Source organism: Sorex araneus, chromosome 2, assembly GCF_027595985.1.
Source record: "Sorex araneus isolate mSorAra2 chromosome 2, mSorAra2.pri, whole genome shotgun sequence".
Taxonomy (NCBI): domain Eukaryota; kingdom Metazoa; phylum Chordata; class Mammalia; order Eulipotyphla; family Soricidae; genus Sorex; species Sorex araneus.
Genome location: NC_073303.1, coordinates 65,088,514 through 65,104,437, shown reverse-complemented (window position 1 = coordinate 65,104,437; position 15,924 = coordinate 65,088,514). Strand labels below are relative to the sequence as shown.

At 42.2% G+C, this 15,924-nt stretch overlaps 1 protein-coding gene across 6 annotated transcripts in view; it reads left to right on the top strand.

The window, feature by feature from the left end:
* The window catches only part of LRRCC1 (leucine rich repeat and coiled-coil centrosomal protein 1), a 31,057-nt gene that overhangs the window by 6,010 nt on the left and 9,123 nt on the right, over positions 1-15,924 (top strand). For 4 of the 6 annotated variants that reach the window (XM_055129248.1, XM_055129246.1, XM_055129245.1 and 1 more), the window contains 9 exons: positions 4,714-4,907; positions 5,230-5,374; positions 6,781-6,929; positions 8,111-8,315; positions 9,845-9,984; positions 12,233-12,434; positions 13,982-14,167; positions 14,943-15,117; positions 15,696-15,859. In XM_055129248.1, the coding sequence (XP_054985223.1) occupies positions 4,903-4,907; positions 5,230-5,374; positions 6,781-6,929; positions 8,111-8,315; positions 9,845-9,984; positions 12,233-12,434; positions 13,982-14,167; positions 14,943-15,117; positions 15,696-15,859 (1,371 nt within the window). In that variant the 5' untranslated portion in view covers positions 4,714-4,902. Of the gene's footprint in view, positions 1-2,926; positions 3,103-3,195; positions 3,370-4,713; positions 4,908-5,229; positions 5,375-6,780; positions 6,930-8,110; positions 8,316-9,844; positions 9,985-12,232; positions 12,435-13,981; positions 14,168-14,942; positions 15,118-15,695; positions 15,860-15,924 lie in introns of all 6 variants that reach the window. The other 2 variants (XM_055129244.1, XM_055129242.1) reach the window with 2 other exon arrangements.

The following is a 15,924-nucleotide window of genomic DNA, read 5'->3' as shown; positions in this document are numbered from 1 at the left end:
GGACAACCCTGCCCGCAGGTGCAGCTGCTGTTGGTTCTCGGGAATGAGGCTGTGGCCTGAGCATCTCATCTCCTGGGTCTGTGTCTGGGTCCGAGCTAACACGCAGACTCTGGTCTTAGCACTTTCCTTAGAAGGTCCGAGTTTGAGTTAAAGCCAGCAGAGGAAGCTGGATGGAGGAAGGAGTTAGAATCTGAGCACGTTAGCTTCTTTTCCTGGCATCTGTATCTGGCAGCGTTGTACACCCGGGATCAAAGTTGCCATCCTTCCCAGGAAGGAATGTTTTACACACAACACAGACCAGAGGCAAAACAAGAGATGGCTGCATGCACACAGCCTTGAGAAAGAACCAAAGGGGCAAATGGGCAGTCATGTGCACGTAAGGGGGTGCATGGTTTACATGCAGGAAGCCCAGATTTTATCTCCCATCACCTTGTGGTCCCCAAAACACCACCAGATCAATGAACTTGGAATAACTCTTGGACACTACTGGATATAACCATCCTCTCCCTGAAAGAAAAAAAAAATTGTGAAAACTGGTTACTGGTTCCTGGTTCTCATTGTGGGGCTCTTACCAGGATCTAGCTCTAGAGTCAGCCTTGACTTCCTGCCCAGAAGCCTGGGGCCAGTGTGGCTTTGGTGTCTTGTGCTTCAATTTTCCTACAACATTTTCCGTTACATTAAGCCACTGCCAAGGATTCATAATTCTCAGTAAGTGACAAAGGAGTATTGTATAAGGCACTGTTCTTGGGCTGGCATTTTGCCTGTCAACACTGATAAATGTCAGTGATGCTGCTAACGTGCCATTGGATGAAATTCAGATCCATTGAAGTTGGCACAGGTAAAGCAGACCAAACTCATTTCAAGAACTCATCTCAGATTCCTTAACCAAGCAGTAAGGCCCACATGTAAAACATTTGCATTCCATCTTTACGTTATCTGGCTCTCCTGACGGCAAAGGCCCTGTCCCGTCATAAATATGCAACTTTCAGGCTTCTTTTGAATATTTTCTTTCACAGAAGTGTTAGTAGGTGAGGCTGGAACCATAGTACAGCAGGTAGGGTGCTGGCCCTGCAGCCAGCCTGGGTTCAACCCCTGGCACCCATCCATATGTTCCCCCTCGCACTGATTCCTGAGTGCAGAGCTGGAGTAACTCCAGAGCATCACTGGATGTGTGGATGTGGTTCCCATGCAAAAAAAAGAAATACCTTAGAGACCAGGTTGGAAAGTTAGTCCAATGGATAAGGCATTTGCCTTGCACACGGCTGACCCGGCTTTGGTCCCGGGCATCCCAGATGATCCCCCAAGACCACCAGGAGTGATTCCTGAGTGCAGAGTCAGGAGTTATCCTTGGGCACCACTGGGTATGGCCCCCAAACCAAAAATATATATATATATATGTATATATATATACATATATATATATATATATATATATATATCCCTTGGATTTTAAATTACAGTTAAGGTGTACTTAACAGGAATATTACTCAACGGTTAACTGCATGGCTACATGCATGGCATCTTTACTAATGAAGTAATAAATATTACAGTTATAGAGGGAATAAGCATGCTTAGTACTCAGTATTTCGTAAATTACAATTTGGTGTTTGGGGGGTTTTGTTTTTGGCTTTGGGTTTTTATTTCTTTCTGAGTCATACCCGGCCATGATCAGCGGTTACTCCTGGCTCCGTACTCAGGCATTACTCCTGGTGGTGTTCCATATAGATGGCGACCATATAGGATGCCGAAGATTGAATCTGGGTTAACTACATGTAAGGCAAACACCCTACCCCCAGTACTATGGCTCCGGTCCCCGATATTGCTCCTGAGGCCGAACCAGCCACTCCAATTCTTAATCTTATAGGGACAAAATGAATGTGCTTGTCACCAATGATAAAAGCCCTACCAAGAGAATTATGGCTGGATGTATTATCAGCCCAGTTCATCACTATCACTATCACTATCATCCCATTGATCATCGATTTGCTTGAGCAGGCCCAGTAACGTCTCCATACATCCAAGCTCTGAGATTTTAGCAGCCACTCTTTACTCGTCCTTCCCTACAGTGCCACATTAGAGGCTCTTTCAGAATCAAGAGAATGAGACCCATCATTGTTACTGTATTTGGCATACAAATTCGCCACAGGGAGCTTGCCAGGCTCTCCCATACGGGCAGGACGCTCTCGGTTGCTTGCCAGGTTGTCCAAGAGGGAGAACTAAGCTATAAGATGTTGCGCAGCCGCTTTGAGGCTGCGTGTTTCCAGGAGCTTGGTTTTAGTCTCTGGATGTTGGCCATTAATAGGATTACATGGCACTTCAGGCAGTTTCTGGGTGTGACCACCAAGCTACTGGAAAATGGGGGATCTGGGTGAAAGAGCCCCAGTCCCGATCTGAGCAGGCTTGGATATCTTAGCCCCGGGACCCACACACCTGGGTTCCTCTGCCAGGTTCCTCTGGGACTTCCGGAACCCAGCCACAGCCATGCTCAAGGCCACTCTCCACATGCTTGGACGAGCCTCACGCATGAAGGAACCAGCAGAGGAACCCACCCCAGTTAATACATATTCTAATCATATTACATATCAAAGATACAATTGACTTTCTGTCTAAAATAATAAGCATTTATAGAATAGACATTTTTGAAAAGATAAGTACAGAAATGATTTTTTTTAACTTTCTGACCTTTATTTTGAATGGTTGACAAGGAAGGGGATGTGTGTTTATTTTGTGTTTAATAACTTATGCACTGATTAACTGAAGAAGAATAACTCTTCTTAGAAGTTTATTGCATTTCAGGACTAATTTTACAATTCAGATGATATATCTGGTAGTTGATAAATTTACCTATGAATAATCTATCCCTGTCCCCTGCCCCACTTTTTTTCCCCGGTGTTTGGCTTTTCATTCTGTATCATTTGTTTCCAAGGGTACAGAGAAATTCTGCTTCAGGCCTTGCCACAGCTTAGAATCCTAGATTGCAAGAACATATTTGGTGAACCAATCAATATGTCAAAAATAAATTTATCACGCCTGCAGTGCTTAGATGGTCTTTTGGATAACTTAGTTTCTTCAGATTCTCCTCTAAACATAAGTGAAGATGAGGTAGGGGGACTTTTTGCTTATTTCGAATAGATTGCAAATTTTAATAACAGACAAGTACACGTGGAAAGGTTTCCGTGTGTTTCTGTGTTGTAGATCATCAGTGTGCCCAGGGTCTCACCGTCCATCAGTGAGGTCGCTCCTGTGGATCAGTTCGCAAGTACAGAAACAGATGCTGCTTTGACATCTCTCATGTCTGAGTGTCCATCTTCTGAACCAGAAAAAGTAAATTATGAGAAGAGTTTTCAGAGTGAGATGAATTATCAGACAGTAAATCATCCGACTTTATCACCTAACCACTGAAATAACTATTTTCCTATGATTCTAAGCAATGATTGCTTTTTTGTTTTTCTTTGGTTTGGGGGCCATTCCCAACTCTTCCCGGGGCTTACTCCTGGTTCTGTGCTCCCCTGGCGGATTCGGGGGACCACCTGGGGTGGCAGCGGCGGTGAGGCTGGGACCTGTGTCCAGCTATACTCTCACTCTGGCCTCTTCATGTCCTATAAATCTTGGTTATGCAGTTTCCTTTTTTCTGCTGTACTTCACATTTTCACATTCTTTCTACCCACCCATCTTTGATTTCATCCCCGAGTAAGTAACTTTTTTTTTGGTTCAGTGTTTATTTGCATAGAAGAAATGTGAATCACTCATGACTTCTGCTGTCCCTTCACTTGTTCAGTGACCAGAATTACTTCAGGAACTCAGCTGAATCCCAGATTAGTTTACATAGTCCCTGCTTCAGTTTCTGTATCCAGCAAACCCTCATCAAATTTGTCTCTTGTAATCCCTCTTAACTTCTGTTTATGGTTCTCAGGTTTTCAGAATCTTTGAACTCTATGGATGAATGCAGTTCCCAGAACTTAGTGCTCTTTGCTTCTTTCACTTTTCCTTTAGCATTACTGTGGTGTTTGACCATAGCAATAACGTTGTCTTCTGGAACACAGAAACTCCCAGAAAGAAGGAGATTTTTGTATCTCCACTCCACTCTGAATGAATGTAAGGTTGATCACAGGGCCTGTTAGTCAAATGTCAGTTTGACTTAGAAACTCGGCAATTTTAATATTCCTTTTTCACCCGCAGAATGGGGTGCATGTAGAAAGTGGAACGGGAGTGGAAAATGCTCCAGGAATGGTTGTGGTTTTGTGGGATGCTAATAATCAGGAACTGTTACAGCTATCACACCAATAATACTAGCTAGACATTGCCTCGAGTGTTTCTACATGAGTTTTAAGTCTCTAGCATGCAAATGAATCGTGTGCCCTCAAAGGAAAAAAAGTAAATAAAAGCAAAATACCATACCCTGGTCTTCTGATCTATTCCAAGATACTGCTCCCTACTAAGTTAGCTTTTATTCACTTTCTTCATCCTCTAAATAGTTGTGGTGGGAGGGGGTTAGATTGTCCGAGAAAATTCAAGATTGTTGTCTCCAGAGTCAATTTTGTAGGAAAAGTCTTGACTTGTACTGGCCAAGGGCTGAATCTCTTATCTTTAATACCAACCACACTTCATTTATAAACTCCTGAGCTTGTGAAAAGTCATAAAAATTTTTAGGCAATTTCTAATTTTAATCTTTCATACTGAGTTCAGAAGCTTTGTTGGTCTTTTTCATTCTAGGCTTCTGACTCATTAGCAAATGATGTTCCCAAGAAAGATATCAGACCAAAAAGACATCCGGATTTTACTTCTGAAAGTGACTATGAAAAAAAAGAATGCAGCAGAAGAATTCCTCGAAGATCAAAAATCCCTTATTATGCCAGGAGCATTCAGTCTCTTAAGCACCACAGTAAAAGTAGCAGCACTTTTATGAGGTATTTGTTTTAGTTTTAGAACAACTTAAGGCACATTGAAATTAATAATACTGGCTTGTCCCTTAAAGTTCCCTTATGGTGATAATTTTCCTTTTTAAAAGTTAAAGATTTTACTTTTGGGGGTTTCTGGGTAAAATTGGGTCAGTATATGTATATGTATATGTATATATATATACACACACATATATACGCACACACACACACACACATATATATGTATATGGAAAACCTTTCTGTAATACTGGTAATTACCAAAGTTATGAAAAATACTACAAATATTGTGCATTTCTTTGGGCTATTGCCTATGTTTTATTCTTTACAGCTGTCGTAGAATCAAGCAACCGCTTTTAAAAGATTTACATGTAAGAACATCTATAGTGAGCACAAGTGTACTAGAAGAATCAGAAGAGCCAAAGAATGAACTGTGTAAAGTAGAAAGAAATGACTCTGAAAGCAGCACTTACCGGGTATGATTAGATTTAGAAAACAACAAAGAATCTTAGTTTTTTAGGAGTGTACAAAGTTGGTCTCAAAAAAAAAAATGCTTGTTTTTATAAACAAACAATCAGATGTGGTTTTATTGAGTTGATAAGATTGAGTTTATCTTACCATCCCTGATTTTTAAACTTTGTGTAATATTGGTAACTTTCAAAGTAATAAGAATAACAGTGGGCTGGAGTGATAATACAGAGGTGTTGCCTTGCACGCAGCCGACCCGGGTTTGATTCCCAGCATCCCATATGGTCCCCTGAGCAACGCCAGGAGTAATTCCTGAGTGCAAAGCCAGAAGTAACCCCTGTGCATCCCTGGGTATGACCAAAAAAAGAGAAAAAAAAAAGGAATAACACTTATTTTAGATAAGATTTCAATGAAATCATTTGTCATGGTCTTGTGGAAGATGGATATTGCACATTTATTTGAGATCAGATTTACATAAGGTTATTTGTCACTTTTTTTGCTTTTTTTGCTGTTTTAAAAATTAATTTATAATTTAATCTCTGCGAGGTACACAATTACAACGTTGTTCATGGTTGGATTTCAGACATATAATGTTTCAGCATCCATCCTCTCCCCAGTGTCCATTTCCAACCTCCAGTCTCCCCCGTTCCCCACCCCTGCACCTGCTCCCCGTAAACATGTTCCACGCTTCCTTGAGGAGGAAACAGCCCTCTGTTTTCAGATCATTATTTCATGAATCCATGGTTTTTCACTTCTTGCGTCTCAGACCCCTTAGTTACCTAAGGACGTCTCTGCGTCTTTTCAGAGACTCCACCTTTATATGCACTCACCAGACAGGTATAATTTCAGCATGAACCCTCATGTCTTTTATAGGAAGAGCTGTTTAAGAATTCGTAGTATACCTTATTTTCTGTTTTCAATTAACTTGTCATGAGGTGCTGATCACTTTTTATTGAGTTGTGCACTGTTCCTCCAGAAATGCAATTTATTTTATTTATGTTTGGTTTTCAAACCACAGCCCAACTGTGCTCAGGGTTTACTCCTGGCTCTGCACTCAGGGATCACTCCTAGCACTGCTCAGGGGCTGGAGATCGAACCCTGGTTAACTGCTTGAAGGCTAGCACCTTGCACACTGAACTATCTTTCCAGCCCCAGCTGCTTTTAAAGCATTTCACGTTTTCCATGCTATCGTTTTCCTCCCCCTTATGTTTAGAGACCTTAGTATTTTTTAAAATTATGATAGTCACTAGCGTGGTTGTTTTGCAGCATGAACCATTCTGCAGCACCTGACTTTCATGAAACTGTTGAATTCTCACCAATGACCTTAGAAAGAGATTCCGTATTACAGATGAGGCGTGAGAGCTCAGGTACCCCTTCTAAATTCCCATAACACTGTTGTTTGGTTTTTGTTCAGGCACTGGTTGAACAACTGGATCAAGAGAGAGAAAAGAGATGGAAAGCCGAACAAGCTGAGAAGAAACTTCGGGATTATATTGACGAACTTCATAAACATGTAAATCAAAAAAAAGGTATTCATAGCTTGGCCCTACTTACCACAGAAAGGTGAGTGTAAATGTCTCTAAACCTGATATAAACAAACCGGATTAAAAAAATATCCAAATTAGAGGCTGGAACAATAGCACAGCGGGTAGGGAGTTTACCTGGCACTCAGCTGACCCAGGTTCGATTCCTGGTATCCCATATGGTCCCCAAGCACCACCAGGAGTAATTCCTGCATGCAAAGCCATGAGTAACCCCAGTGCATCACCAGGTGTGACCCCCCCAAAAAAGCAAAAAAAACAAAAAGAATATCCAAATTAGAACTGAAATCCTGTAGTAATTAGCAATTATTTAGTAATTAGCAATTAAAAGTAATTAGCAAGGCTGGAAGGAGTATGGTGTCATCTTGAAGATGTAGTTCTGTCTTAGCTGTTACATCGGTGGAGGAGTCAGGGAGCGTTTATTTGAGGCCTCAGCCTAGGGCTGGAGCGATAGCACAGCGGTTGGGCGTTTGCCTTTCACGTGGCCAACCTGTGTTCGATTCCTCCGCCCCTCTCGGAGAGCCCGGCAAGCTACCGAGAGTATCAAGCCCGCTCGGCAGAGCCTGACAAGCTACCCGTACGTATTGGATATGCCAAAAACAGTAACAATAAGTCTCTCAATGAGAGACGTTACTGGTGCCCGCTTGAACAAATCGATGAGCAACGGGATGACAGTGACAGGCTAGGATTGAGGTTTTTCTGTAAAGTGGCAGTTTATATAAAGGACAAGAATGCTAGATATTGAGATTCCTTGAAGGCACACCCTGTATCTTATCCATTTTGTTGATTTTTGGTCCCACACCTAGCACAACATGAAACAAGTAAAGTATCTCTATAAAGTTTTACTGTTAGGTGAACAATAGAGTTCACGTAAGATTAGGTTTCATTTGACCGGAGATTGATAGGATGGGGAGACAGGGGGTCATCGTCGGAAGGAAACAGGCTGTCCTGGAGGGAGGTGCGGTGCTGGAATGTTTTATGCATGAAACCTGCCATTGATAGGATTGTAAACCATAGCACATAACATTTTTTTAAAAGATGAAATTTCATTAATTTATATGAAACATTTTATTTCTTGGTGTAATATTAGTTTGTGGGAAGGGACATAATATAATTCTGTCCTAGCCTTTAATGCTGACGACAAGTTTTATTCATTTTGCATGTATAATCAGCTTATAAAACCACATTTGATTTCTGCTTTAGGCTAAAGGAAATCATTTTCAAAGAGAGAAGTGCCAAAGCACAACTCGAAATGATGGTTCACAAACTTCAAAATGAAATTAAAAAGCTAACTATTGAACTGATTAAAGCAAGGAATCAGCAAGACGATCACATTGAACACCTAAGAACCATGGAAAAGTCACTAGAGAAGATGGAGAGGCAAAGGGGGCAGCAGCAAGCGGCCCAGGTAACGCCCCTTCAGGCGGGCGTGAGTCCGTGTTCTACCTTCCGTCCTGAAGCAACGCATCCTAAAAACAGCAGAGGGTGCTGGGGCCAGAGAGCTAATATAGTGAGGAGGGAGCTTGCCTTGCACACCGCCGACCTGGGTTCTGTCCCTGGCGTTCCCTATGGTTCCCCGAGCCTGCCAGGTGTGGTTCCTAAGTGCAAAACCAGGAGTTACCCCTGACTATCACTGTGTGTGGCCCAAAAAACAAGCTAACAACAACAACAACAAAAAATTGATTTAAAACACGTGTGCATGCAAGCACTCGAGCACATACACACACACGCACGCGCACACACACACACACCACTGTTAGACTATATGCAAACATAAACGTGTGCAGTTACTTCTGAATTCAAGCAGTGACTAGAAATACCCCAAGTCTTTAATTCTGAGAAAGCCAGATTCTCAAAGAGCCTTTGAAGGTCCTTGGAGCTATTTTCACATTTCTCCGTCGTGAATGGAAATGATCATTAAGGTCAGTGATGCCACGCCACCGTCTATTCTAGTGTGTGCTGACTCTACTCCGTAACATTGTTGATGGCAGAAAACTGCTGGTGGGGGGCGGGGAGAGGGCTTGGCATTTGGAGCCACACCCAGATATCACCCCCTCTCCCCCAGCTGTCCTGTCCTTGTGCTCAGGAGTCATCCCAGGGAGCAGCACTGGTGCTCACCCCGAGGCTAGCCAGAGGCAAAGCAGACGCTTGAACTCCAGTACGTTATAGCCAACCCCTCCTCAAAAGAAAAAGAAATTAAGTTCGATCTAATGATTTAATCACAAAATTCTATTTTATAGAAGAATACACTGCGGGGAAGGGTTATCATTTTAAAAAAGAAGACGAGTTCTTCTCTAAATGGAATCTTTGCATTTGGGAGATATGAAAGCAGATGGAGCACGTGCAGGCGTGTCCTGAAGCCAGCCCCTGGTGGTCTCTGAATGTCACCTGAGCACCACCTGGATGGCCTGGGTCACACCAAGTACTGCAGTGCTCGAGCAGCACCACGTCCTCACCAGCCTCATGGGCTGAGCATCCCCAGAGGGGCCTCCAGACCTCCTGTGCACCACTCAGGAGGCCAAAAAATACATTTGAAAATGCTCTAGGGGCCGGAGAGATGGCTCAGTGGGTGGTGCATGTCCTGGATTCATTCCCCAGCATTCCATGTGGACCACTGAGTCCTGCAAAGAGTTTTCCCTAAGGACAGAGCCAGGAGTAAGCCCTGAGCACCACCAGGTGTTTCCCCCCAAACAAAAGGAAATAAATCATAAGAGTTTGGGGCTGGAGCGATAGTACAGCAGGCAGGGTGCCTTGTATGCGACCAACCAGGGCTCTCTCCCCAGCACCCAGCGGGTTCCCGAGCCCCTGCAGGTGCGACCCCTGAGCGCAGAGCCAAACAGGAGGCCTGAACACCAACCAGTCTGGTCCCCAAGCCAAAAAAATAATAATAATAATAATAGCAAAATTATACTCTACCTGTGTACGTTCTTTTCTCAGATGAGACTCATCCAAGAGGTGGAGGTGAAAGCTGCCGCTGCAGATAGAGAAATAAACTTGCTTAGGTCTTCCCTGCACCAAGAAAAAGAGCAAGTGCAAAAGCTTCACGATCTCATTGCCCTGAAGGAGCAAGAATACAGGTAAAGGGGAGTTTGGTCAGGGAAATCCTGGTGCTCAAATCTAGAATGCTACTGGGTTCTTCCCTTGGGCCCATCCCTGAAACAGGACAATGACTGAGCAGCGGTAATTCCTGACACCGCTTACATTTACTGTGTTTGTGTGCACATTTGAATTCATTTTTAAAAGTGTATAAAACCACTGATTGATGCCAGTAGTACTCAAGGGCTAGGATGTCTAGGGACAAAGGTCTCAGGTCACAACTGCCAGTGCTCAGGGCTTATGCCTGACTGCTCCGGGTCGCTCTGGGTGAGACTCCGGAAACTGTGTGTGTTCTGGGCTCCTAACAGGGATCAACCGTGTGCAGGGCCAGCCTGCTGCACTGTCTCACTCTCCCGAAAAGCTAGGATTTGTTTTTTTCTTTTTTTTAACCTATGTGTTTGGGATTCAGTCATTTCAGTTCCTAGAAATCTGATGTATTTTGTCTCTGAACTATTTTTATTTCATGGCCAATTTGCCCTTGTTTTCTACTTTGAAATTCTGTGTACATCAATCGTAGAGTTCCAGATTGAGGGAGCAACAAATAATAAAGCTTCTGTCCTTGAAGGAAATGCATTGCCAAACTAAATAGATTAGGAAGGAGGAGAAAGAATATGAGATCGGTCATTGATGGGTGCAGGAAAGCATGTACAATTACAGAAGTGTGATTACTGCATCCGAATTTTATAGTATAGTATTGTAAACCAATGGTAAACCATTGCAATGTCTTTTTAAGACAAAGGAAGAAAGTCCAGGGCCAGAGAGCTAGTGCAGGGGTGAGGCACTTGCCTTGCATGCAGTGGACCCATTTGAGCACAGAGCCAGAAGTTAGCCCTGAGCACTGCCAGGTGTGGCCCAAACACAAAATGGAGAAGAGAGTGAGAGAGGAGAAGGAGAAGGAGGGAGGGAGGAAGGGAGAGAGGGAGGGAAGGAGGGAGGGAGGGAGGGAGGGAGGGAGGGAGGGAGGGAGGGAGGGAGGGAGGGAGGGAGGTAAGAGTGTCAGGACTGAAGGAAAAGAAAATAAAAACTTCAAATTTTGTAGGTCCGTGGGGTGGGGGGAGGGAGGAAGGAGTGACAGGAAGGGAAGGAAAGAAGGATGAAAGACATTTCAAACTTTGTAGGTAATGGGGTTATAGTTTTATGGTTATCGACCGTGTTCTGTAGAGTCAATAACTGAAATAAATTTCATTGTACCCACTTACTGCCCTGCCAGTTGAATTGTAGATTACCATAGAAGAATTATATGTGTTCCCAAACCTGTTTTATTTTTGTTCTTATATAAATGAATAATTTCATGCTTTGGGTAAAGTGGTCATTCTGTAGGGGCAGGACAGCTCTAGAGATAAAATGAATAAAATGAATAAGATCACAAAAATAATGACTTTTGCACTTTAATTTTCTTTATAAATAGATCTTTTCACTTTTTACTATAGTTGAAAGAAGCCAAAATTGTAAATGAAGGATTTTGTATTATATTTTTCTAAGAAAAATAGTGGGGGAATCTTAAGGAATTCATAGTTATTAGATTAAAAGAAACACCCCCAATGAAAATATTAGTGAAAATTTTTTCACTTTATTCTTTTATCGGCCAGGCACCAATACCAATAGAGCCGGATTTAGTGTATGTCACAGACTGAGCAAAGTAGAAGATAGAAAGTATCCAAGTAGTAGAAGAAAGTGGAGCAGCTCATGTGCGTAAAGAATTTTGGAAGTTCCAGAATGATTCTGAACTATCAGTAGAGTTAAGATTTGGTATATTCCTCATGGGCTGGAGCGATAGCACAGCGAGTAGGGCATTTGCCTTGCACGCGGCCAACCCGGGTTTGATTCCTTTGTCCCTCTCGGAGAGCCTGGCAAGCTACCAAGAGTATCCCGCCGGCATGGCAGAGCCTGGTAAGCTACCCGTGGCATATTCAATATGCCAAAAACAGTAACAACAAGTCTCACAAAGGAGACGTTACTGGTGCCCGCTCGAGCAAATTGATGAGCAACGGGATGACAGTGATACATACAGTGACACAGTGATATTCCTCATATCCTCATCACCACTCAAGTCACACTCAAATAGAATTCCTCCACTTGCTCTGCCATACTTTGCCCTGTCTCCATATTTGAGGAATTTAATCTTAGATTAACAATGAGGAATGTTGAGTATTTAAGAACACTTTAGAAGCCTTGAAATTTATTCTTTCCTGATGAATAGCATGCTGGGGTTTTGTTTGTATCTTCCAGGAAAGAACTTGAGGCGAGGCAGTTTTTCAATGAAGCCGCGTTTGAGGAAGCTGTCGCCAAGGAAGTGGCTAAAGAAGAGAGAAAGCACGAGCAGGATATAAAAAACTACCAAGAGAAAATTGAAACATTAAATCAGCAGTATATAGATCTAGAAAATGAATTCCGTATTGCTTTAACCGTTGAAGCCAGAAGATTTAAAGACGTAAGGATTTGGCATCTTAACTCATTAAGTCAGGGCCAAGTGGGGTCTGCTGACTGAGATCTAGCTCTTTGGCACGCTAAGCGTTATGCTCTTAAGCATATTACTCAAATTCATAGGGCCTTGGTTTTTTCACATAAATATTAGCCATTCTGCTGTTGAACTATCTAAAACAGATATAGATGCTGAAGAGAACACTTGGTGAAGAACTGAGAAGGCGGAATTCTTTTCTAGGGCTTGGCAAAGTGAAGTCCCTGGGCCAATTTCACTCACTACCTGTTTCTGTTACTCAGATTTTATTAGAACAATCCATACGCAGGTGTTGCCTTCTTCTCTGTGACAGCTTTTGTTGTACGATTGTTTGCAGTGTAGAATTCTTGGAGCCCAGATTTTACGGCCTGTCCTGCAATTTCTGTTTACTCTCTGACTAGACAACAAATAATTTGACAAGAAGAACATCTTATTCCTAAAACCAGAGATTCAGGGGCCCACCTCACCTCTATCCCCTAAGGATGTAGCTCCGGCAAACCATCCCTTGAATTAATCAGCAATTTTCCCTCCTACTAGATCATTCTGTCCTGCATATACACACGTTATGAGTTCTCTCTCTTTACTAGATTCTCTGCTACTGCCTTGTCTCTGCATTAATTGGCAGCATAACTTTTCAAAATTTGTATTGCCTCTTTCTGACTTCCCCAATTCTTTCTAACTTCTTCCAGTCAAGCTTTTAAGTTTGTTTTCTATTTATCCAGCACTGCCACTACCAGCATCACTGAAAGTCATCAGTAAATTGATTTTTGAGTTGGACCAACAAAACTGATCTCTTCCTCTCTCTCTAAACTATTACCTTCCTTGAGGTTTAATGTATTTATGCTGGTAATTGCCTGTTTAACATCTTGACTTAAGTGTTGGCCTAACACCCAAAACTTAGACTGTCTTCTTATCTAAATTAATCACAAACGCTAAGATTTAAGTCTGTGTCATTCATTAAGGCATTCTGGCACCTAGAACATTGTCTGATACAGCCAGCCCTCAGAAATGCTTGTTATTTATGAACTTTTTTTTAATATATATATATATGACACAACTCCTTAGGTGACTTATGGGAAATATATAACCTCCATGGGTCTGTTTCATCATCTAGTAATGAGTAGACTGAAAAAAATAGGTGAAATATTTGAGGGAGGTGGGCACCTCCCAAGCCGGCTAGGGAACTAGTAGGACCCCATTGGCAGCTCTTAGCCAGCAGGGTCAGTGGTTCAATGCCAAGATCTGAGGGTCCTGGGGATTCCTCAGGCTACCTCAGGATGCTGGGAACCTGCAGTGCTGTACCCAGAGATGCTCAGGGAGCCATGTGGTGCCAGGAATCAAACCCAGGCCCTGTCCATGCTAGGCACGCGCCCTACCCACTGTGCTTTCTCGCTCCCTGTGAAAATTGTATCCTGTTCTGATCATACAGAAGAAAGAACTAAGCTGTTAAAAATGCATTTAATAAAAAACATTCTAAACATTTGGAGAACTGCTATTTAAAATGCAATTTTGAAATACAGGTTAAAGCTGGTTTTGAAAATGTTGCAACAGAATTAGCGAAGAGCAAGCATGCTCTCGTTTGGGCGCAGCAGAAAGAAAGTGAGTCTTCCTCTTTAATTAAAGATCTCACCATCATTGTGAAAGAACAAAAAACAAAACTTGCAGAAGTTTCCAAATTGAAACAGGAAACGACAACAAATTTACAGGTGAGATATTATAATATTCTATTTCCTTTAAAATTGCTGTATTTTCTCTAATGTACGGTGATGACTTGGGGAAATATGCAATTATGAACTTTAAATGATGGTTGCATATTTGACCTATGTAAGAAAATATAGGAGAGTAACACAGGATACTAAGCCATAATTTCTTTCTTTTCTTTTGTTTTTTTATTCTGTTTTGGTTTTGTTTGTTTGGTGGCTACACCCAGTGATGCTCAGGGGTGACTTCTGGCTCTCCACTCAGGGATAACTCCTGGTAGTGTTCAGAAGACCATATGGGGTGCCTGGCCCCTACCCACTGTACTATCACTCTGGCCCCTAAGCCATATTTCATAGATGATTTTTTATACTAAAGTATTATTTTGAAGAACTTGAAAGGGTCCCAAGCAGTGTGGCACTGTAGCACTGTCTTCCCGATGTTCATCAATTTGCTCCAGCTGGCACCAGTAACTTCTCCTTTGTGAGACTTGTTGTTACTGTTTTTTGGCATATTGAATACTCCACGGGCAGCTTGCTAGGCTCTGCCGTGAGGATGGTATACTCTAGGTACTTGCTGGGCTCTCTGAGAGGGGCAGAGAAATCGAACCTGGGTCGGCCACATGCAAGGCAAATGCCCTACCACTGTGCTATCGATCTTGCCCTTATATTTATTTAAATAAGATTTTTTCCCCTCATTGTATAATGCTAGGGTTGAAAATAAAGATGCACTTAATTAAGTATTTTGCTTTCTTTTCTCCCCGATGCTTTTGGGTTAACACAGAATCAAATCAACACCCTTGAATTATTGATTGAAGAGGATAAGCAAAAGAGTATTCAAATAGAAGTTCTCAAGCAAGAAAAAGCCCGGCTTATTTCTGAACTATCTGCCAAGGAGTCACTAATTTATGGTTTAAGGACAGAAAGAAAAGTATGGGGACATGAGCTAGCACTGCAAGGTAAAGTTCTCAGATTTTTAAGGGGAAAATGGCCCTTCTTAAACAACAGACGTGGATATTGGAGAGAAAAGGAAGGTCTGAACTCTGCCTGGACACACCAGTAAGGATGCCACTATACAGAAGGCGTTTGTCAAAACACAATGGAGTGCCCCTTGGGAACTGAGGAGGAAATAGCTTATGGCACCGATTATGAAGTTACTCTGGGCTAGGGATTTTGGTGGTGGTGGTTTTCTTCTCAGTGCAATTCTGTTTCTCTCCCTTTCCTTCTGAGTGACTTCAGGGCACATATATCCCCTAGTTTCAACTATGTTGCTACAAATTGCATGATTTTTGTCTTTAGAGCTCCATAGTATTTCTCTGTGTGTACTTGCATACCGAGACCCCTTGATCTTAGGAGTTGGGCATTTGAGTTTTCTTCCATATCTTGGGTATGGACTAAATACAGTGGTGAGCATAGATATGTCAATAGCCTTTCAAATTTGTAACTGTGCACTTTTCAAGTATGTATTGTAAAATGCCAATCTTCTCGGGTCTTTTTAAAGTTTATTACTGGTTTGTTTGTTTTTTTTTTTTTTAAGGATCTTCTCTAGCGCAAAGCCGTGGGAAGTTAGAGGCTCAGATTGAAAATCTACGTAGAGAAAATGATTCTCTGCGAAAGGCAAGTGAACGTGATACTGATACATTAAGAATTAAATGCAAAATCATAGATGACCAAACTGAAACCATTGGGAAATTTAAAGAGGTAAGCATTTAGGAAAAACCAAATGACCAGTTTGAAAATTTGTGCATCTCAAGTTTTGTCTCCGT